Raw genomic sequence first — 21,345 nt, 5'->3', positions numbered from 1 at the left:
CTTCATTAAACAGAGAACAAGAGTGAAGGCCAGGAAAGGAGGGTGTCCACAGGGACTGAAATAGAACCCTGGTTCTCGAACCTGCTGTTCCCCGTTGTGCTAGGTTACAGCCGTTCTGGCTGTCACTAGGCCATTTTGGCTGCTCTGAAATGCAGCAGAGAGCTGTGACGGATCTGCAATCCAGCTTGCTTGTGCCAGAGTCCTTCCCTCTTGCCTGTGTTTCTTTGAGGGAATGTACCAGTTCCTTCCATTAGCCTTTCTTCCCAAGAATCAAATTTCCGTTTTGAGAATCCAGAATACCAATTCTGCCCTAAAAAAAGGAAAAAAAGGGGGGGAAATACCAATTGAGGATATTCTAAGTGACTGGCCTAAAAGTTGTTGGAAATTTTTAATTAGTGAGTATGTTCTTGGATTAGCACTAATACCATCAAGTTAACAAGTATTTCTTGGGTACTCTGAAAATGACTTCACAAACGGTCTCATTTTATCTTCTACTAATCCAATGAGGTAGATACTTTGTCCCATTTTATAGATCAGAGGGCTGAGGCTCAGGAAGATTAATAATTTAACTAAACTTATATAGCCAGTAAATGTAGGGCCAGAACTTTAACCAGGACAAAACAGAAGTTGTGAGCCCCACTTGAAAATCCTGTACTGTCTATACTGTCGGAGTTAGAGATCACTTCGTTGATGTCTGAAGTATGAGGTCTGGTTAATTGGTAGTGACATGGGATTAGCCCAGAGACCTGTGTACACACCATGCTGCCTTCCCTTTTGCCTGGCCCTGCGAAGGTGGATCCTGGTTGGCAGTGGCTCACCAGAGCAGAGAATGACTTAGTGGAGACTATTCAGTTCGTGCCTGTCTCAAGCATCAGTCCCTGCTACCCGTGTAGGTCCTGTTCCCTTGCCAGGAGAAAAGAAAGTCCAGGAGCTCAAGTTGTGAAAAGAGTGGGTCTCTCATGGCCCATCAATCCCTTTCACCCCCTCAGTACCTAGCTGGAAGGAGCTAGAGGTGTGGGAGGCTGTGGTTCTGTGTTCTTCACCTCTTGGGATTCTCCACTTGGCCAAACCTCCAAATTAAACACTATTTCAAATGATGGGATCACACCCAGAGCCAGTCAGGCCACCTTAGGCCACAACAACAGTGTTTTTTCATATGTGGTTGTCTTCTTTTCGGCCTCTCTTCTTCCCACATCCTCTTGCTCTCTCAGGGCTGCTCAGCTTCTGGTTCTTTCTCCCACTCCAGTGTTTCCTCTTTGACCCTTCTTTCTCCACACAAAATGTGTTAAGTTACCGCATGAGAGGGGAACCTGTCAGATCAATACATGTGCTTCACAAATAAATGATGAGATTAGCCAAACAAAGTTGGTCTTTTGTCTCTGTTGGAAGATTGCCTCCCTTCTCTGCCTGCTTGTCTCAGTTATCTGGAAGCCTAGGTTTGCTGCCCTCAGAGTTGGCCCTGTCAGTACAACCTCCTTTCCATCCTAGAGCTGGGAACAGAAATTGGATTGCTTCCACTCACAGGTGGAAAGTCCAGTGATGCAGGGACAAGTGAGGACTGACTACTGTTTCCTGTTTCATCAGAGCATGAAGGGACGCCCGCCCCCAACACCCCTTTTTGGAGATGATGATGATGACGATGACATTGACTGGCTGGGATGAAGACCCAGGAAACTGGTGCAAAGGTTTCTCTGCAATCCTTCCCTAAGCATGATTTTGCACAGCCAACCCTGGGTCTAGGCAAGCCCAGGGTGAGGTCAAGGTGAGCATTCTGGGAACAATAGTTCAGGCTCAGAAGGTGACTTAGCCATCTTCTGAGCCCCACCCCTGCCTGGCCTGGTGAAGAGGATCATAACCCTGTCTTCAAAAACACTGGGTTTTCAGCAGCAGGTTGGAAGAAGGACTGGTATGTTCCCCTCCAGCCAGTCAGTCACCTGCAAGAGTCCTGTCCTCTGCCAAACTTTTTAACGCCTTCATTAACTCTCAGACTGACCTGGGAGCCCTCCTCTGCCTAAATCCAGTGCTCAACTCTGCCCCAGCAACAAGACAAGTCACTTGGGCTGAGGTCTCCCTGGTAGAAGAACTAAGGGAGATGATACCATCTAAATCCCAGTGCAGTTAACAGTCTGGCCTGTAGTCCTGCGACATGTATCTTTTTCTCTGCCTTAAATCTGATACAGGAGGTCAAAGACTATTTGAAAATAAAACTAAAATAAATGTCTATAATGAAATTTGGCTCAAGCCCTTGGAGAGAAATTGAGTTTGGTTCCAAGGGCTGTCTACCCCTTTATGGGAATCGAAGGGTAGGAGTCATAACAGATCTGGGTCAGTTAACAGGCACAGAACATTGTGACATATGACTCCCTTTGGTACCTAACCCTGGAACTTTTCGGCTTTCAAAGAAAGTCACCACTCTGTAGTCCTAGCCCATCCCTGGGGCATGATGGTTCTCTGAGGACCAGTCCAGTCATCCTGTTGCTCCCACAGGCTTAGTCCTGCTGTCTAGGAAGCCATGCAGAGAAGGTGGGAGGGTCCCTTCTTTCCATTGTTCATGGCACCTGAGGGATTCTTTACTATGAGAGCAGCTTCCATTCCCTTAGAACTCAGGGGACCAGGTCTAATGCAGAGAACGGTTGTGAGAAAATATTTGTGGTCATTTTCTTGATTCCAGGATCTTCCAAAGACCATGCAACCAGTTTTCAAAAAAAAAAAAAAATAGAATAATTTTAATAAAAATATTCCCTGATTTTAAATGTTTATGAGCTAGGACTCAAATTCCATTTCATCTGGCCTGGCATCATCCTTGCAGGCTTTGGGTGTCTCCCATGTGTGGGCCTGGGAGGCAGTGAGAACTAATTATTTATTTGTTGCTTAACAAAAGGCAGTGCTATGTGGCACTTTACACAGACTGGCTTATCTCCAGCAACCATTGCAGAAGACAGTGTTATCCCCATTTTATAGAGGAGAAAACTGAGACTTAGAGAGGTAAAGTAACTTGTCCAAAGTTACATAGCTAGGAAGCCTAAGAACAAGAATTCAAATCCTGGCCATCTGATTCCAGAGCCTGTGCTCTTGGCCAGCACAGCAGCGTTCCCTGCCTGACCATCACTGTTTTGGGGAAGGGCATCATGTTGGCCAGGCTGGTCTCAAACTCCTGGCCTCAAGTGATCCTCCTGCCTCGGCCTCCCAAAGTGCCAGGATTACAGGCATGATCTGGCTCTAAAGCATAGATTCTTTAAAAAAAAAAAATTAAGTCCTCTATACTATAAAAACCACAAGTGTCTAACCGCATTTAAAGAGACTGTCAAACTGAAGAGGTTGCCAATCATCCATGGAGATGCCAATCTCCACAGTACCACAGCGGAAGGAGTATTAGCTTAAGAAATGGACTGTTGACGCTTCATCAGTGAGAACACATCTGCTGTACAAAATCTTCAACCTACTGAGACTCCAGGCAGCTTCCCAATTCCCTGCAAACATGGGGGATGCCCTGATGAATCCTAAGGGTGTGACATACTCTACTCTCTAGGGCAGTTATTTCTTATTGTAAATTAACTAGTGGCTATTTTCTTCTGCCCTCAGGGAGAGAAGATGCTAAACAGTTGTGCTAACACAGGTGTTTATAGTCTATGTGACAGCTACTTTTCTTACAGCAGGTACCCAATTAATGCTTATTATATGAATGAAGAATGACTTGCCCAAGTTGGCATTCTGGGGCGTCAACCTGGGTGCAGCATTTCAGGGCTGGGTTTCCCTGAGCAGAGCTGTCTTTGGAGCAGATGGATGGACCCTGTCCTCAGACAGCCTTATAAAGAGCACTACCAGCTCCACTCAGCTTAGCCCCGCTCGGCTCCTGCAGTTGTTATAAGGGTTCATGTGCTTTCTGATGGAATGAGGAGAACAGAAGAACAGTCAGTCATAGACTATTTAAAAATATATATTTACTAAAATGTATTTGTTTTTAATTCCCAAAGCTTACAACCATCTTTTCATCTAGTCTGTGAGGTATAGTATACAGCAGTGATTTTCTCTCTTTTTTATAAAGTGAAGAGGTTCAACTATGCAGAGAGTCCCATCTAACTTGAAAACTCTAATGGCTTTGGTTGGATTGCATCTTCAGTCAGTACCCTGCCATGGCTTAATCAGTATTTTAAGTGAATGAATCATGTTTCCCTACCAGATCATTACGAGTAAGCAGTAAGGGATAAATAGAGAACATTAAGTACTGAACATTACTAAATGCAGTTTTTTGTTCTGCATAGAAGAAACATGAGGATAAAGGAGGGCATTAAGGCCATGAAGATTTTTCCAGACAGCCAAGACCATCAGATAATTCTTCCTGCAGGCAGTGCCTTCTGGTAGAAGGAGCTCAGTCTATCAGAGAATTAACCAGGAGCCTGAAAGCAGTCCTGTGTTTCTGCCTTTAATCAGCTGTCACTTATTCTCCCCCCAAGAAAGGGAAATAGGTCCCAGCAGTTGCTGCCATCCATCATAAATAAAATCATTTCATTAAAATTTTTTTATATGAATGTGCAAAATTGCCAACTAGGAGTTTAATGGGAAAAATAAAAAATCCTAGTTTGTCATCATGATCCACAGAAGAGATGAGCTTCATGTATTCCAAAGGCAGAAAGGTGAGAAAAAGGATCTAGCTTGGTCTCTGTCCCTCAAAGACAGAAGAGGTCGGGGAGTCCAGTGGATGACGCTCCTGTAGATAAGGCACAAGGCAGGAGAGCTGAAGGTGTCCAGGTTCCACAGCCTACATCACCAAGAACCCTTCTCCCTGCCTTGAAATCTTTGGAAATTCCTGGTTTGAGTCACAGAAATGCGTTGTCCTGGGCTCAGCAACCCTGCCACCTCAGTACTCGTCATTCTCCCTTTGGTCACAGCAGCCGTCTTAAGACACAAGACCAGGCCTGGGCCCTATGCAGACTGGCTGAGAAGAAGGTTGCTGCAATGGCGTCCGAACTCCAGGGAGCAAGTGCTGGCTTCAGCTCAACATTCCCAGGGGCTGCGAACAAGGGGGAAGAACAGCCATCAGAAGAAAGGGCCACCGGAAGTACAATGTCTGGAAGAGGGAGCCCCACGTCCCTCCAGCCTCAATGCCTACACATTCCTCACCAGCTAAGCCATGCTGAGAAGTGGGTAAGCTAGGTAGTAGCCCACAGCAGAGCCCAGGACCACACCAAGGAAAATCCAGGTGTTGTAGGACATCACGGCCAGCATGATGAAGTAGCCGATGACCACCTGGATGACATGGATTAGAGACTGGCCAAAGTGACACAAATACCACCTAGATAAAAAGGAGAATCAAGTTAATGCTGGTAATGAGCTAGAAGCTGGGAGTTGATATCAGGGAGTAGAAAGCTGTTGAGTTACGTGACCACATTATTTATAACTTGTATGCTTAACCTAGGAGAGATTTCTTTCTGCCCCCAACCCCCACCGCCAGAAAGAACTCAAGAGATTTCTTTTTAAAGAGACATATCTTCACTACATTTGGTTCTGAGCTTCCTGGCGTCCTAGGCGAAGGGGAAAATGATGGGATATATAATCTATCTTTCTGACAAGGAACGAGATAATCATCAGTAAGGCATATTTTCCCCCTGAATTTACTTTGGGAGGCAATATGACAATGGAAAGAAAAAGCATGGACAATTGGGCACAGTGGCTCACACCTGTAATCCCAGCACTTTGGGAGGAGGCCAAGGTGGGCAGATTACGAGGTCAGGAAGTCAAGACCATCCTAGCCAACATGGTGAAAACCTGTCTCTACTAAAAGTACAAAAAAAAATTAGCTGAGCCTGGTTTTGTGTGCCTGTAATCCCAGCTACTTGGGAGGCTGAGGCAGGAGAATCGCTTGAACCCAGGAGGCAGAGGTTGCAGTGAGCTGAGATTGCGCCACTGCACTCCAGCCTGGCGACAGAGCTAGACTCTCTGAAAAAAAAGGAAGAAAAAGCATGGACTTAGGTGACATATCAGTTCCTGCCTCTGCCGCATATTGAAAGTGGCCTACACAAATGTCTTAACTTCTCTGAACTTAAGATTCCTTATCAGTAAAACAGGAAGAATACCTCCCTTGCAGTGCAGTTGTGAGGATCTGAGGTGCTCATGTAGGGTGGCTAGTGATGGAGCAGGCAGGCTGATTAAGCACAGGCGAGGTTGTGGCTGGACAGAGGCCGAACAGGGACCCTAAATGGTTGCCTGATTCTAGTGGGAAGGGAGGAGAGGCGAGCTTGTCTTCCTCCTCCCACCAAGTGAAATATATTGCTTCAGGACAGCTGCAGATCCCTTCTGGATATGGAAGCCTAGCTGCCCATGGAACTGGTGAGATTTGAGGGTGGGTGGGTGGCCACCCCTGTTGCTAGATAGGGGCCCGCATCTGAAGATCACAGTTCCCTAAAGAAAGCCTCTGAGAGACGGTTCACAGAGAGAGCTTTCACCTGGGTATCAGGAGACATGAGCTCTAGTTCACTTGACTATGTGTAGTCCCTTTGGCGAGTCATGGTCCTTCCCTGGGCCTCGCTGTCTTCTCTCTGAAGTGGGGCTAATGCTGTCTGGGCCAGCCTGTCTCTCAGGGTGAATGTAAGGCCTCTAACCCTTTCCCATACCCACTGCCCATACCTGTGGTGGGTTCTGCTGATAGGGGATGAATCTGAGCCTGCAGACTCCCCATCTGTCTCTGCGATAGCCTGCTGGCTGATGGAGGTGGGCAGGTTCATCAGCACCTGGTCGAGCAGCTTGGCTTTGCCAACCTTGATGCCTTCATATAGTACAGCCAGAAGCAGGACCACTAACACCGAAAGAGCCATGCCTGTCAAAGGAGGCAGAGTTGCGGAGACCTGGCCAGGCCGGCACTGTTTCCCTTCCAGCACCTCTACCCAGTCCGTGGAATCCCCTCCATCCACCTTTCTCTTGCATATTCTTCCCCACCCTTGCTGAGCTCCAAACTTCTTCACTATCTTCATCTTCACCAGACCTTTCTTAGTAGGATTGGCCTATTGGAGTGTGGCTCTGAGATCAGGAAGAGAAGCTGCCTGAAAAAGCCAGGGGCTGAGGGGGAAGAAGCCATGTGCCATCACCCCAGCCACTCCCCCTGCAGGCTGCACAAATCTGTCGTGACTTCTTGTTAAGGGCAGAGTACTGCAAGGTCCTATTTATATGTAAGTATGCAAAAAAAAGTCTGGAAGGAAAGATAAATAGCAGAAGAGTAATAGTTATCTCAGCAAAGTAGGATACAGGTGGTTTCTATGTCCTTGCCTAACCTTCTAAGGTTTCTTTTATACATATTACCTTTATAATAGGGAAAAACCCAGTAAGTTATTTTACAGAAAATATCAAGTGCTTATTAGAGCTGCTATGTAAAATTAACTGCCAATTACTACTTCCATTTCACTAAGAGGGATAATAAGTGGTCCAGCTAAAGTATTTTATTGGACTCTGTGACATAATGAGAAATATATAACCTGTTTCTGCTCTGGTTTCCAGACACACGAATTCTAGAACCCTTGGAAACTCTGAATTGTTGTCTTTTTATATGCTAAAGAGATGACTGATGGCTGGGGCTCCTGGATGGGATCTGGATGGGGCTGGTTGCCAGGGGAGCCAGCCTTGTGCTTGGAGGTTGGCACTTTCAGCCCCACTCCCTACCTCTGGGAGGAGAGAGTGACTGAGGCTGAATTCATCACCAGTGGCCAATGATGTAAAAAATCATGCCTCTATATGAAGAAGACTCCATAAAAACCCAAAAGGATGCAGTTAGATAGAAGGAATAAGTTATTGCAGTTAGATAGAAGGAATAAGTTAGACAGAAGGAAATTATAATTAACTGTAATTTATTATGTATTTCAAAGCAGAATTATAATATTCCCAACACAAAGATAAATGTTTGAGGTGACAGACACCCCAGTTACCCTGATTTGATTATATATTATATATAGGTATCAAAATATCACATGTACCCCCAAAACATGTACAAATATTATATATGAATAATTTCTTTAAAAGGACAGGATTTGAAAAGCTTCTAGTTGCTGAACACATGAGGGTACCTGGAAGGTGGCAAGCCCAGAGAGGGCCTGGAGGCTCTGAACTCCTTCCTACATGCCTCGCCCCATGCATCTTTTCCACTCAGCTATTCATTGTACTTTTTTATTTTTTTGCGATGGAGTCTCGCTCTGTTGCCCAGGCTGGAGTGCAGAAGCATGATCTCTGCTCACTGCAACCCCTGCCTCCTGGGTTCAAGTGATTCTCTTGCCTCAGCCTCCCAAGTAGCTGGGATTACAGGCACCCACCACCACATCTGCCAAATTTTTTTTTTTTTTTTTTGTAATTTTAGTAGAGATGGGGTTTTACCATGTTGGTCAGGCTGGTCTTGAACTCCTAACCTCAGGTGATCCACTTGCCTCGGCCTCCCAAAGTGCTGGGATTACAGGTGTGAGCCACCACACCCGGCCCATTTGTACTCTTTTTAACAAATGGGAAAACACAAGTAAAGTGTTTCCCTGAGTTTTATGAACCATTCTAGCAAATAATTGGCCCCAATGAAGGTGTTATGGGAACTCCGATATACAGCTGGTTGCCCAGAAGTACGGGAGAAAACCTGGGACTTGCGATTGGTGTCTGAAGTAGGGGGCAGTCTTGTGGTACTGTGCCCTTAACTTGTGGGATCTGCACTAACTCTGGTCAGCGTCAGATTTGAATTGAGTTGTAGGACACCTAGCTGGTATTAGAAAATTGGTCACTGGGGAAAGCCTACACATCTGGTCACAGAAGTGTGTTGAATGTAAGAGAAGGAAAAACAGTAATTAGCTGGGCATTGTGGTGCACGCCTGTAATCCCAGCTACTCGGGAGACTGAAGCAAGAGGATTGCTTGAACCTGGGAGGTGGAGATTGCAGTGAGCCAAGATCACGCCACTGCACTCCAGCCTGGGTGACAGAGACTCCATCTCAAAACTAAAAAATAGAAAAAGAAAAATCAAGTTTTATTCCCACCCCAGTCTCCCTACACCCTAATTCTCTTCCTCAGAGCAACCTCTTTTATTCCATGTGTATATCAGCTTCTGCTTGTCCAAATGACAGCATCCTACTACACAGACTCTTCTGCATTTGACTTCATCATCCAGTTGTACCTCAGTTCACTTCCCCAGTGGCTTCATCATATCTGTGATAGATTATATTTTCCAAAGACAGCCATTCCAATATACCCCACCCCACATGTGAGGAACTCTTCAAAATGACCCTACTTCCAGCTGCTGTCTGACTATACTGCATGAAAGACCTTCAGTGAGGACCACTCAGCTGGGTCCAGTCAACTCACAGAACCTTGAGAGAGAATGATAAAATGACATTTCAAGCACTGTTTATCAGCAATAGATAACAAGAAAGAGTAACCCATTGTAAGGATGACCATAATTTATTTAATCTGCACCTGCAATAATGAGCATTTGGGCTATTTCCAGTCTGTTTTTAAGATGCAGTTATTTAAGTTGAAAAATAACTTCTTCATGAATTAGTGCCAGACTCTGCCTTTTCAAGTCAAAGGAGTCCCTTTCAAACTGGTGTTTCATCTCTAGCATCTGCTGTGGGCTTCTGAAGTGGTGCAGAAAAATGAACGCAGGATATGAGAGGTGCCAGGTGGCACCAGGAGGCCTTGATCTAATTGTGGCTCTGATGCGTACTTACTGTGTGACCCTGCATGAGTCTCTTCCTGTCTCTGGGCTTTAGTTTCTTCCCCTGTAACAGAGGGAAAAGCTGCTTCCCTGCCTCTCTCGGCCTTTGTGAGGATCAGTAGGATAACGGAGCCCTTTGTGACCTGAAGGGGAGTCGTTGCAAATAGAATTATAAAAGCAAAGTTCCTGCTCAGTGTTTATGCCAGAGGAGTCAGCCTCACTGAAATGCTCACAGAGAATCAAGAGAACCCAGATTCTCCATTGCCTAGTGCTACAGAGCTTTCCAGGCTACAAGTTTGAGCTCCCCAATTCTTACCAGCAGGACTGTGGACACTCCAGAAATCAAACAGAAGCACCACTGTATCTGAGAAGATGAAATGCATCTGAAAAAGAAGGGAATCTGCATCATAGGGGTTCAGGACAGGGGAAGTCACGGTCTCTAATGCTCTCCAGCAGCCTCCTCTGGGAGCACAGAAAAATGGAGTCACTAGAAGTGCTAGAGGGTCATCAAAAGTCATCAGGACCAGCTGAGGCCATAAGGAGCTGAGACTTGTCCAGGAGGGTCAGCAGCAGAGCTGTAATTGAGCTGGGCCTTCTCCATATGAAAGTAGAGGTGTAGGCCAGGCGCAGTGGCTCATGCCTATAATTGCAGCACTTTGGAAGGCTGTGGAGGGTGGATTGTCTGAGGTCAGGAGTTCGAGATCAGCCTGGGCAACACAGTGAAACCCCATCTCTACTAAAATACAAAAATTAGCCGGGCGTGACGGCATGTACCTGTAATCCCAGCTACTTGGGAGGCTGAGCCAGGAGAATCGCTTGAACCTGGGAGGCAGAGGTTGCAGTGAGCCAAGATTGCACCACTGCACTCTAGCCTGGGTAACAGAGCAAGACTCTATCTTAAAAAAAAAAAAAAAAAGAAAGAAAAAAGAAAAGAAAATAGAGGTATGGGAGTGCCCATCCTCACTGGGCCACTGGCTTGGGATGTGACAGTGTCCTTAGACTATGTGATAATGTCCCCTCCATGTGTTCCAAGAGCAGCTGCCTCTTCTTACTCCCTGGGGCCCTAACCATTCTGCTCTGGCTCCCATGTGATGGGAGCCTGGAGTCCTCTTTGTCCTGCCGAATCCAGGTAGATCCCATGGTGTTTATCGTGGAAGGTTCCAGAGGCAGCTGTCTTCAGTCTGTACTCCACATCTGTCCACTCATTCACTAAACATTTGCCCCATTCCCCGTTCATGTGCCCAGCGTTATGGAGGTATGTTAATGTCTCTGACCTTGGTGAGTTCACAGCCTTACAGGAAAGCCTGCAGGTAAAGCAGTGGCCATGCAGTGCCCGTCAGATGCCTTTTCAAAGGGTGCTTGCTCCACCCCATGTTCAGGATGGCATCATGGCCTTTTTCTACATCATCTCATTTCAATGTCATAACACTCCTCTGTGTGACAGGGACAGTTAGGTCCATTTTACAGGAAGGAAAACTATGGAAACCAGCCTTAAAGAAGTAATTTGCTGGTGGTTGCAAAGCTAGTAAGTTGGCAGAGCTGGGATTCAAACCTGAGTCTAGCTGGATTCCACAGCCCTGGACATTCCAGGACACCGTAATGTCGAGTTTAAGCACCCACACCAGGCTTAATGACTGGAAAGACGAGGGCCCAACAAATCTATCGTCAGTTCACCCTCTCAGGGAATGGAAGGCTCCCTCTGGTCCCCAGGTAAGCCCTCCTTAGCCAGCACAAGCAGTTCTGCAAACACTGTCAGTGCTTACCCAGCTAAGGAGAGCCTGGCTGAGTTGTATTCAGCTAGCAGAAGCCTTTGCCTTCTAAGACAATAGCCAAATATTAGGATCCTTGAATGTCAGCACTAGAGGTATCCTCAGAGTTTTTAGTCCCATGGCTTTCAACTTTTTTCACCAGGGAACACTAGCCAATTTGAATCTTTCTTGTAATTCCATTATATAAAACACGGGGCTTAGTGAAGATGGGAGAGAAATCTGAGCCCTGCTGAAACTCAGTTTGAAAAATGCTGATCTGGCCCCACTTCAGTCCCTTTCCACCCCTTCTCATTTCCAGATGAGGAAAATGAGTACAAAGAAGGAAAGTGATTTGCCCGACTTCCTTAGAAGCATGGTTACTGGCTGGGCGAGGTGGCTCATGCCTGTAATCCCAGCACTTTGGGAGGCCGAGGTTAGCAGATTATTTGAGGACAGGAGTTCAAGACCAGCATAGCCAACATGGTAAAACCCTGCCTCTACTAAAAACACAAAATTTAGCTGGGCGTGGTAATCCCAGCTACTCAGGAGGCTGAGGCAGGAGAATTACTTTACGGTGAGCAGAGATTGTACCACTGCCCTCCAGCTGGAGTGACAGAGAGAGACTCTGTCTCAGAAAAAAAAAAAAAAAAAAAAAAATCATGGTTACTCTCTATGTTCAAGGGAGATAAGGAGACTATGGGTTTTCGTGAAGGCTGTGGGACTATCAGTTCTTAGAGAAAAGGAGTTCAGGCAGAGGCAAATGTCAGTGCGGGGGTGGAAGGATGGGCAGATTTGATTAGCTGCCATTTTGACAGGAAGCTGTGCCATGTGGGTGTCCCGTGGCCTCCCGGAAACCAGAGCCACAAACTTCTGCTTGCAGCTGACAGCCCTAAATCACAGGCCTTGCGTGTTCTCGCCGCCTCCAGTCCTCCCCTTCTCGATATTTAGGACCAAAGGAGATGGTAAAAAATAGTGAACTGAGTCTAGGATTTGGAACAAAACAGATTGGTTAACCAGGGCCTCTCTCTGGCCTCAGTTTCCTCCAAGGGGAGCTGGGAGAAAACCCTGCAAAGGCATCCATACAACACTGACACACAGACAGGGCTCATCCCAATGCCTTTCCCCCATACATGTTAAAGCTGGAGGGGTGTTTCTCAGAAGTGTTCCATGAGAGAAGCACAGGATGCTAGGAGGTACTGGGAAAAATGGATACTATGGTCAAGGGAGTTTGGGAGAGACTGGAATTGGTCAAAATAAGATTCAGCAGCTTTCGGCACTGCCAGAAGCCTGTACCTAGAACTCTCTTCTCCCCTTTTTTTCCTTGCTGAGTGCCCCGTGGGAGAGAATCTCATAGACTCTCCTCTAGGAAGTGCTAATCTAGAACAACCCTCTTTTTTCATACTTGGGAGGGAAATGACACTTACTGATTATTCTGTGCCAGGCACTCTTCTAAAATATTACATGTCTTAACTCACTTAATTTCAAGGGGGGATTATTCTTAGCTCCATTTCATAGATGAGACTACAAGGCAGACAGAATTTAAGTAACTTACCAAGTTGCTAGCTAGAATTTTGCCTGGGTGAGCTGGCTTCAGATTCTGTGCTCCTAACTGCTCTCAATGCAGCCTCTCAGGGCACCACAGGAAGTCCAAGGGCAGTTGTGACATGCCCAGGGTCACACTGTCAGTTGGTGGCAGCATCATGACTGGATCCTGGGTCTTCTTACCAGGCCCTCATTTGGCAAGAGGAAAACAGATGCTACAACGCAAAGAAGAGCCCACTTTCTTGTGTAATACTGGACAGAGATGAGGGCTGCACTGTCTTTCGGTTGTTTTAACATTTCAGGAAGATATGCAAAGAGGAGAAGAAGCAGATATGGCTCCTTTGGGACAAAATATGGGAAGAAATTGGGGAGAGGATGGAATGTATGAGAAAAGCCTCTGTGCAATTGGGATAGTCATGCTTAGCCCCCCCAAGGATGTTCGGCCAGTAGCTGGCCCATATTTCCTGAGAAAGACAAAGAGTACACATGAAGGAAAGGAAACAAACAAGGACCAGTCTGGGGATGGGAGAGTAAGGCTAGAGCCCAGGAACGACACAGGGATAACAGGATGAAAAGGCAAAGAGGAAGGGGTGGGAGGGAGGACACTGGAGCGGATCACAGGTGTGGATGACGATCCTGTTATTGCCGAATCCGCAGAGGCAGAGTCAGCCCCAGGTGAGTCACTGGGAAACCACAGGCCAGTCATGAGCCCCACACTGGCAAGTGGCGTAGTGTGGAGGGACAGCAGCAGCTGCTTAGACTCCAGGGCCTTATTAAAAGTACAGATTCCTGGGCCTCCTCAGGCCCCTAAATCAGAGTCCAGGGGCAGAGCCACAGGAGACAGGGAAGACATAGATTTTAACCAGCACCCTTCAGGAGACTCTGAGGCTCAGTGCACTTTGTTACAGCTTGAACAGAGTCAGCAAGGCTAGTGGGTAGGGACACAGTTTATAAAGCTGCACTGCCTGGATCTGCCTCCCAGCTCTGCCAGGAACCAGCTGCATGGCCTTAAGTTGCTGACACACAGAATGCCCCCATGGACCTCGGTCTCCTCATCTGTAAAATGAGGATAGGCCTCTAGCAACCCTTTCCCTTGGTTTAGCCTCACTTTCTCAGGCTCCTGTTAACTTGGGGGCACACAAGCTCCCAACCTGAGCTCTATCTACTCTTTTCTCAAAACCTTGTAAAAGAAAAAAGTGGTAGCCTGGGCAGCATGGCAAAACCCTGTCTCTACAAAAAAATGCAAAAATTAGCCAGGTGTGGTGGCATATGTCTGTAGTCCCAGCTACTTGGGAGGTGCTGAGGTGGGAGGATCACTTGAGTCCAGGAGGTGGAGGCTGCAGTTATCCCAGATCATGCTACCGCACTTCAGCCTGGGTAACAGAAAAAGACTGTCTCAAAAACGAAAACAAAAACAATCAGTGAGTGTGCCTGTGTTTCCGGTTTGGATAGGGCACCCCATCTATGCATCTCCTCTCAGACTTGGACACTGCAACTTTGGGTTTGGTAGAGGCCTGGGAGTAACCTGGCTGTTCTACTCCCTGCACTCAGCCAGCATGCCTTTCAGTGCCAAAAGGGGTCTGACTTGTGTCACCAACCCCTGCTTGCGCCTCCCAAGGGACTGAGCTAACTGGGGACCGTGGACAGAGAAAGAAATGTGAAAGCTTCTTATTGGAAAGAACAGCCATGCAGCTCCATGTCTTCTGGAGCCTGCATGTGCCTGCACCGTGTTCACCTTCTATTTATTATGCATCACTCCCATGACGTCTCTGCAAGTGTCTGCTATTACTAACCCCTTTCAATTAACATGGAAGACACAGAAAGGCCCACTTATCTCCCCACGGTCACTCAGCAGTCAGGTACCCAGAGCCAGAGATCTTTCTGGAAAGCCTGTGCTGGTTCTCAAACCTTAATGTACAGCAAGTACTCTGGGTGTTTCTGGGATGGATGTTTGTGGGGGTCACACCTTGAGAAATCATCAGAACTGTGATGGTCTCCTGTCAACCAGTGAAGACTGGTCAAGTAAATTATATGACAGCCTCAAAATGGAAATCTAGGCAGTCATATCACAACATGATAAAAATCATGTTGAAGAGTTTAAAAATAAGAATAGCTTCACACACCCCCAGCTCCCGGCAATGGCACTAGCTTAGTGTGAAAAGCTGACACAGTACCGAAAAGAAAGTAAAAATTCATTTTGAGTCCTACTATTCAAAGATCTCTCCTGGTTTTTGTTTTGTTTTGTTTTGTTTTTTTGAGACAGAGTTTTGCTCTTCTTGCCCAGGCTGGAGTGCAATGGTGCAATCTCGGTTCACCACAACCTCTGCCTCCCGGGTTCAAGCAATTCTCCTGCCTCAGCCTCCTGAGTAAGCTACAGGCATGAGCCACCATGCCTAGCTAATTTTTGTATTTTTAGTAGAGACGGGATTTCACCATGTTGCCCAGGTTGATCTTGAACTCCTGACCCCGTGATTTGCCTGCTTTGGCCTCCCAAAGTGTTGGGATTACAGGCGTGAGCCACCGGGCCCGGCTGGATCTCTCCTGTTAGGCTTTCAAAAAGAACATTTGTTGATACAGCAAAATGTTCACACAAGATTGATATGAAAAACCAAACAGGTAAAAACAATACTGTAAAACTCCATTTACACTGGAGATGCCCTCATTCATCCTCAGCAGAAACCTCCAACACCATCTCTGCCAGGTGGTGGTAGGGGTGGCACCCATCATCCCTTCTGTGAGTCCATTTGGTAAAGCAGATGGCACGAATGGAATGTCTCTAGTAGCTAATTAGTCAGGGAATTTCCATAACTGGTTTCCTTCTATCATCCTTGGGCCTGTGCCAGTTATCTTAGGAGCCCAAAACAGCCCAGACATGTTTTGCCATAGACCTGAACACCCACAGAACAGTAAGAATAATCAGAAAGGCTTACTTTTGTTGTGCTAAGTCTGTGCAGACTCTGGAGATGCAGAGATGAATGGGACAAGTCTTTGGCCCTTAGGGGGCTACCTGTCTATAAGGGGAGACAGATAAGTGAGCAGATCATTACAGAGGGGTGTAGGTCAGAGAAAGGGAGGCACAGTGGAGGCCCCCTGGGGGTGCTGGGGACCAGGCCACCTGAGAGACATCTGCCCTGGCAAGATGTAAGAACAATACTATAAAACTCCTTCTCTGAAGCCAGAGAAGGAGGAGGCAGCTGGGAAGATGAACTGTATGGTGTGTTCAGAGCTGGAAGTACCCACAGAGTCTGAAGCCCCAGGGGGACCAAGACTCATCTGTCACTCAACTCTTTCTACTCTTGCCTTCTTGCTAGAGGAAACGATTGAAATCAGCATACCCTGACTTGAGAGAAGCCACCTGGCTACGGTTTTCGATTAAAGGGCTTTGTGGTCAGATACGCAAGGGGCAGGGCCCCAATCTTGTTTTCCTACTTGGGATGAATCTTGGCCTCTGACAGTTTAGCTGATTTGTGCTTTTTTTCAGGGTGGGGCTGTGGTGAAGGAGGGAGCAATCCCTGCAACTTGTTTTCTTCTTTATTTTTTTCATCTGGGGTTACTTACACTTTGAGAAAAGCTTCCTTATTTGTAAACAAGGATTCAGAAGGAGATGAAGGTCCCAGTGCTAGGCTGACTGGCTGGGGGAATTTGCAAGTGCTCCCAATCTATTTCCCTTTTTCGAGGACGGCTGATTATTTGACTAAACAGCCTATATAGACTTCCTATTTCTTTTTTCTTTTTCCTTTTTTTTTGAGATGGAGTCTCGTTCTGTCACCTAAGCTGGAGTGCAGTGGTGTGATCTCGGCTCACTGCAACCTCCACCTCCTGGGTTCAAGCGATTCTCCTTCCAAGTAGCTGAGCCTACAGGCGCACACCACACGACCGGCTAATTTTTTGTATTTTTAGTAGAGATGGGGGTTTCACCATATTAGTCAGGCTGGTCTCGAACTCCTGACCTCAGGTGATCCACCAGCCTTGGCCTCCCTAAGAGCTGGGATTACAAGTGTGAGCCACTGCCCCGGCATCTCTTTTGGTTTTTGTTTCGTTTGTTTGAGACAGCGTCTGCTTTGTTGCCTGGGCTCAAGTGCATGGCTCACTGCAGCCTGGAGCTTCTGGGCTCAAGCAATCCTCCTCATTCTCGCGTCTCAGTCTCCCGAGTAGCTAGGATTACAGGCGCCTGCCACCACTTGTGGCTAATTTTTGTAGAGACAGGGTCTAGCAACATTGCCGAGGCTGGGCTTCCTGGACCTTAAATTCTATGACATTCCTCATGGGATGAAGAAAATGATATGACTTCTTCAAAGACGAAAGAATCTTGCAAACTATCATTCTCTCCAGCCCAGGTGAACCCTACCAAGAAAAACAGCTTGTCCGAAACACTATTTTCTGACTCAAAGTGTAGGGAAGCTGGAAAGTAGTTGGGTCCGTTTTATTCCCTAAAGAATCAGGCTGCAACTTGACAAGGGCAGGGCCGGGGCCGGGGGTGTGCGCTCGGTGTGCGCTCGGTTTGCACGCGGGGCTGGGGGCTGAACTGCGCTGGGGCTTTCCCCTTCGTGGAACCCTTACCCGGCTGTCTTCAGCCACCGCGCCCCCATTGTCAAGCCGCGCCACCGCGGGCGCTCGGTAACTGCTCGCCTAGCCGGACTGGCTCCCAGCAGGAGGGACAAATAAAGAGGAAAACCCCCAAGGCCGGCCCCCTGTACCTGCCGCATTCCCCTCAACCTTGTTCCGGCTGTTGGCAATGCTGCCAACACACCCCTCACCAGCCCCGGGCCAGCGGCCGCGAGGATTCGGGGTGCCCAGGTGGCAGCTCCAGAAGACCCCGTCCCAACCGCCCACCCGCGTCCCCTCCTCTCCGCAGCGCCCGGCACTTACCTCCATGGTGAGCGCGCGGGGCCGGCGCCAGGGCCGTGTCTGCTTCCTCGGGTCTACTCGCTCCGAGTCAGTTCAGCTGCCTCAGCTGCTGCAGCCGCCGCCGCGATCGCGACCCGGACTGCGCGGATCACATGGTCCGGGAGAGGCGACGCGCGGGCGCCTGGGAGTTGTGGTTCCCACGCGCGCCCCACCCCGGCGGCCTCGGGCGCGCCCCCTGGGCGGGACCCACGCACCGCGCCCCAGGTTCCCGAGGGCTGAGGCTTGACGTTCCCGGAGTCGCAAGCGAGCAGGGCCACCTGCTGCCTTCTGTCTTCGCCCTGGCTGTTTGTCTTGGCGATTATGAGAATGTTTATTGCTCACGGTAATAAACTACCCCAAGGGTAACATATGTTGAGTTGAAAATGGAAAAGTCCGTGCTATGGACACAATAGTAACAAATTTGGCGTAAATTAAGTCAATTATGCCCCAGATTTTTAATGTAGTCATTATAAGATAATTATATTTTTCTTTTTCAAAAAAAATTTCTAATCTGATAAGCCAAAAGGAATACACACATGTAATTTTGTTTTTCTTTGATTACTAGTGTGGTAAACTATGTTTCTTACTGCTACTTCCATTTCTGTGTATTGCCTGTTCATTTCACTGATCCAGTTTTTTGTTGGGAAGTTTCTTGTAGCTGAGGGATTTTAACGGTTATTGATTCTTAAGCATATTTAGGAACTCTTTGCCAATCAGACTATGAGAAAAGAAGCTCCTCAGAGAAACCTTACTAAGGACAGTATTAGCAGAAACGCTGAGCCTGGAGCTGACCTCAGTTCACATCCATAGCCATCAACTATTGGCTTTGGGACCGTAGGCAAATACTCTGGACCTCAGTTTTCTGGTCAGTAAAATGAAAATAATAATAAAACCTATGTCATATGGGTATTGTAAGGATTAAATGAAAACATACATGTTAAATTCTCAGCATGTAAACTGGCAGTGGGAACTGGCTCAGTAAATGGTAGATTCCTCAAGGTCACACAGCTTTTAAGATCCTCAGTCTGAAAGCTAATGGGGGTTGGGAGCAGTCAGGAACTGGAGCAGCTTCAGGCAGAGAACATGTTCCAAGGCCCTGTCCTGCGATGGGGCTGCGGAGGGAGAGTTGCTGCTGTCGCGGTTTACTGGGCCATGGGGAAGCACTGGGGAGAAGGGCTAAGGGTATCTCTGAAGCAACTGGGTTCCAAGAGCTGGGAGGGCTATGGGTGTAGCTTTTCACCTCTCTGGGCCCTACATGGGAAGCAAGAGTAAGATGATCTGGCCTTCACATTAAGTGGGCTCTGCTGCACCCCACTCTCCCGACCTGCACTGAAGAATCTGCAGCACAGCTTTAGTCATTTGACTGTTTTTGTTGGTTTTGTCACAATCTGATAACCTTTACACTTACTTCTAACTTCCTCATGGATGTTTTGGTTACGACACTTAGCCCAGAAGACCTAAAATGCCCGATTTCTTTCTGTGCCACCAGACACACCTCTCCCCTGTCCCCCAAGCAGAGAGCTTATTGCAAGCCATGCGATCTTAGATCATAAGATCACAACACAGCCGCCCAAGCCTGGGTCCATGGCAAGAGATTCTTTCCAGATTCTGTGTTTTGACAGCCCAGGCTGAACATGACCCTGCTCATCCTCGGTGGCTGAGAACTCGGAGGGTACTTCCCCCAGTTCCCGTTGCATGATTCCTCATTTCCAGGGAGCCAGGACTAGGCTGGTGCTCCTTTTCCCTGCTGGGGAACTTCCCACTGCATCCAAGTTCCAGCAGAGTCCTGAGGAAGACAGGGAACATCCAAGTGCCTCTGTGCCTGGGAGTCTGGACTCTCCATCCATCCTCCTCTGATGGTTCTGAAGCCTGTTGGGGTGTGGGAGGACATGGACCAGCCAGCCCACCTTTGTAGGAAGTAGGAGTCTATTCATTTCTTATGGCTGCTATGACCAATGATCGTAAATGTAGTGGTTTAAAACAACACATATTTATTCTCTTTCAATTCTGGAGATCAGAGGGATGAAGTCAGTTTCACTAGGATGAAATCAAGGTATCAGCAGGGCTGCACTCCCTCCAGACACTCTATGAGAGAGCTTATTTCCTGTCCTTGTCCCTTCCGACTTCTAGAGATGCATTCCTTGGCTCAGGTGGGAGGGGCTTCCTCCATCTTCAAAGCCAGCAGCAGTGCAGCAGCTTCAAATTTCATATTGCCTTCTCTCTTCTGTATCCAGCCTCCTTGTTTTTTTTTCTTTTTTTGAGACAGAGTCTTACGCTATGGCTCAGGCTGCAGTCACAGCGGCACCATCTCGGCTCACTGCAACCTCTGCCTCCCAGTTCAAGCGATTCTCCTGCCCCAACCTCCCAAATAGCTGGGATTACAGGCACCCACCACCACATTTGGCTAAATTTTGTAATTTTAGTAGAGATGTGGTTTCACCATATTAGCCAGACTGATCTCGAACTCCTGGCCTTGTGATCCACCCGCCTTGGCCTCCCGAAGTGCTGGGATTATAGGTGTGAGCCAACACACCTGGCCACCTCCCTCTTTTAAGAATTCTTATGATTACATTAGGACCCACCAGATAATCCAGGGTTGTCTCCCCATTTCAAGATCTTTAATTTAATCACACGTGCAAAGTCTCTTTTGCCAGATAACATTCACAGGTTCTGGGCATCAGGACCTGGATAATTTTTAGGGTCGTTATTTAGCCTATTGTAGGGGGTATCCACATTTATAACTTTCCTGCCTCTCTGAAAGGGCACTGAGCCAAACCAGAGCAAACAGCAGGCCTCTGGACAGCAGAGAAAGAAAGCAATGGTTTGTTTCAGTTTCACAGGGAAGGTAAGTTTGGTGTGGGGCCCTTCTTTGTTGAAGCCAGAGCTGAGGAGGGAGACACTTCTGAGAATTCACAGGTATAGTTTCTTTGCCTCAGTTGTCTTGATAGGCTCCTTTCACAGCTACTACGAGGTTGTCCACTCCAGTTGCCCGGGACTCCCAGCTCCTGCATACCTACCTCCTCCAGGAAGACTGAGGGGCCTCAGTGTCCCCAACAACACTGCACTGAGCTCGGAAGGCCAGTGCTCAGACTGCTTCACATTTGCAGGATAAACAAGTTTGAAAAACAGCTCTCCATGTCCCATCCAGCTGATGATGGCAAATTTACAAATACTTTTTCAGCAGACTTGAGGCAAAATACACATAACAGGCAGGACACGTTGGCTCACGCCTCTAATCCGAGCACTTTGGGAGGCTGAGGCAGATCACTTGAGGTCAGGAGTTCGAGACCAGCCTGGCTAACATAGTGAAACCCCGTCCCTACCAAAAACACAGAAATTAACTGGGTGTGGTAATGGGTGCCGGTAATCCCAGCTACTTGAGAGGCTGAGGCAGGAAAATTGCTTGAACCTGGGAGGCAGAGGCTGCAGTGAGCCGAGATTGCACCACTGCACTCCAGCCTGAGCAACGGAGAGAGACTCCATCTCAAAAAACAAA

At 47.6% G+C, this 21,345-nt stretch overlaps 2 protein-coding genes across 7 annotated transcripts in view; one reads left to right on the top strand and one right to left on the bottom strand.

The window, feature by feature from the left end:
- FKBP15 (FKBP prolyl isomerase family member 15) overlaps positions 1-2,753 on the top strand; it is a 57,006-nt gene extending 54,253 nt beyond the window's left edge. For both annotated transcript variants that reach the window (XM_074395187.1, XM_003925218.4), the window contains exon 28: positions 1,585-2,753. In XM_074395187.1, the coding sequence (XP_074251288.1) occupies positions 1,585-1,662 (78 nt within the window). In that variant the 3' untranslated portion in view covers positions 1,663-2,753. The remainder of the gene's footprint in view (positions 1-1,584) is intronic.
- Positions 2,754-3,921: 1,168 nt separating this feature from the next.
- SLC31A2 (solute carrier family 31 member 2) lies at positions 3,922-17,957 on the bottom strand. 5 transcript variants are annotated; one of them, XM_074395189.1, is made up of 5 exons: positions 17,832-17,957; positions 9,989-15,973; positions 6,625-6,814; positions 5,122-5,293; positions 3,922-5,011 (listed from the first exon to the last, which is right to left on the bottom strand). In XM_074395189.1, exons 2-4 carry the CDS (start codon positions 10,188-10,190, stop codon positions 5,125-5,127), a joined length of 561 nt encoding a protein of 186 aa, XP_074251290.1. In that variant the 5' UTR covers positions 10,191-15,973; positions 17,832-17,957; the 3' UTR covers positions 3,922-5,011; positions 5,122-5,124. The 5 variants fall into 5 exon arrangements, with proteins under 5 accessions (XP_074251290.1, XP_010334256.1, XP_074251291.1 ...); XM_010335954.2 differs by having other exon boundaries at positions 9,989-10,055; XM_074395190.1 differs by having other exon boundaries at positions 6,625-10,055.
- Positions 17,958-21,345: the final 3,388 nt, after the last annotated feature.

Source organism: Saimiri boliviensis, chromosome 2 (assembly GCF_048565385.1).
Source record: "Saimiri boliviensis isolate mSaiBol1 chromosome 2, mSaiBol1.pri, whole genome shotgun sequence".
In the NCBI taxonomy this organism is placed as follows: domain Eukaryota; kingdom Metazoa; phylum Chordata; class Mammalia; order Primates; family Cebidae; genus Saimiri; species Saimiri boliviensis.
This window is presented reverse-complemented; position numbering and strand designations above follow the sequence as displayed.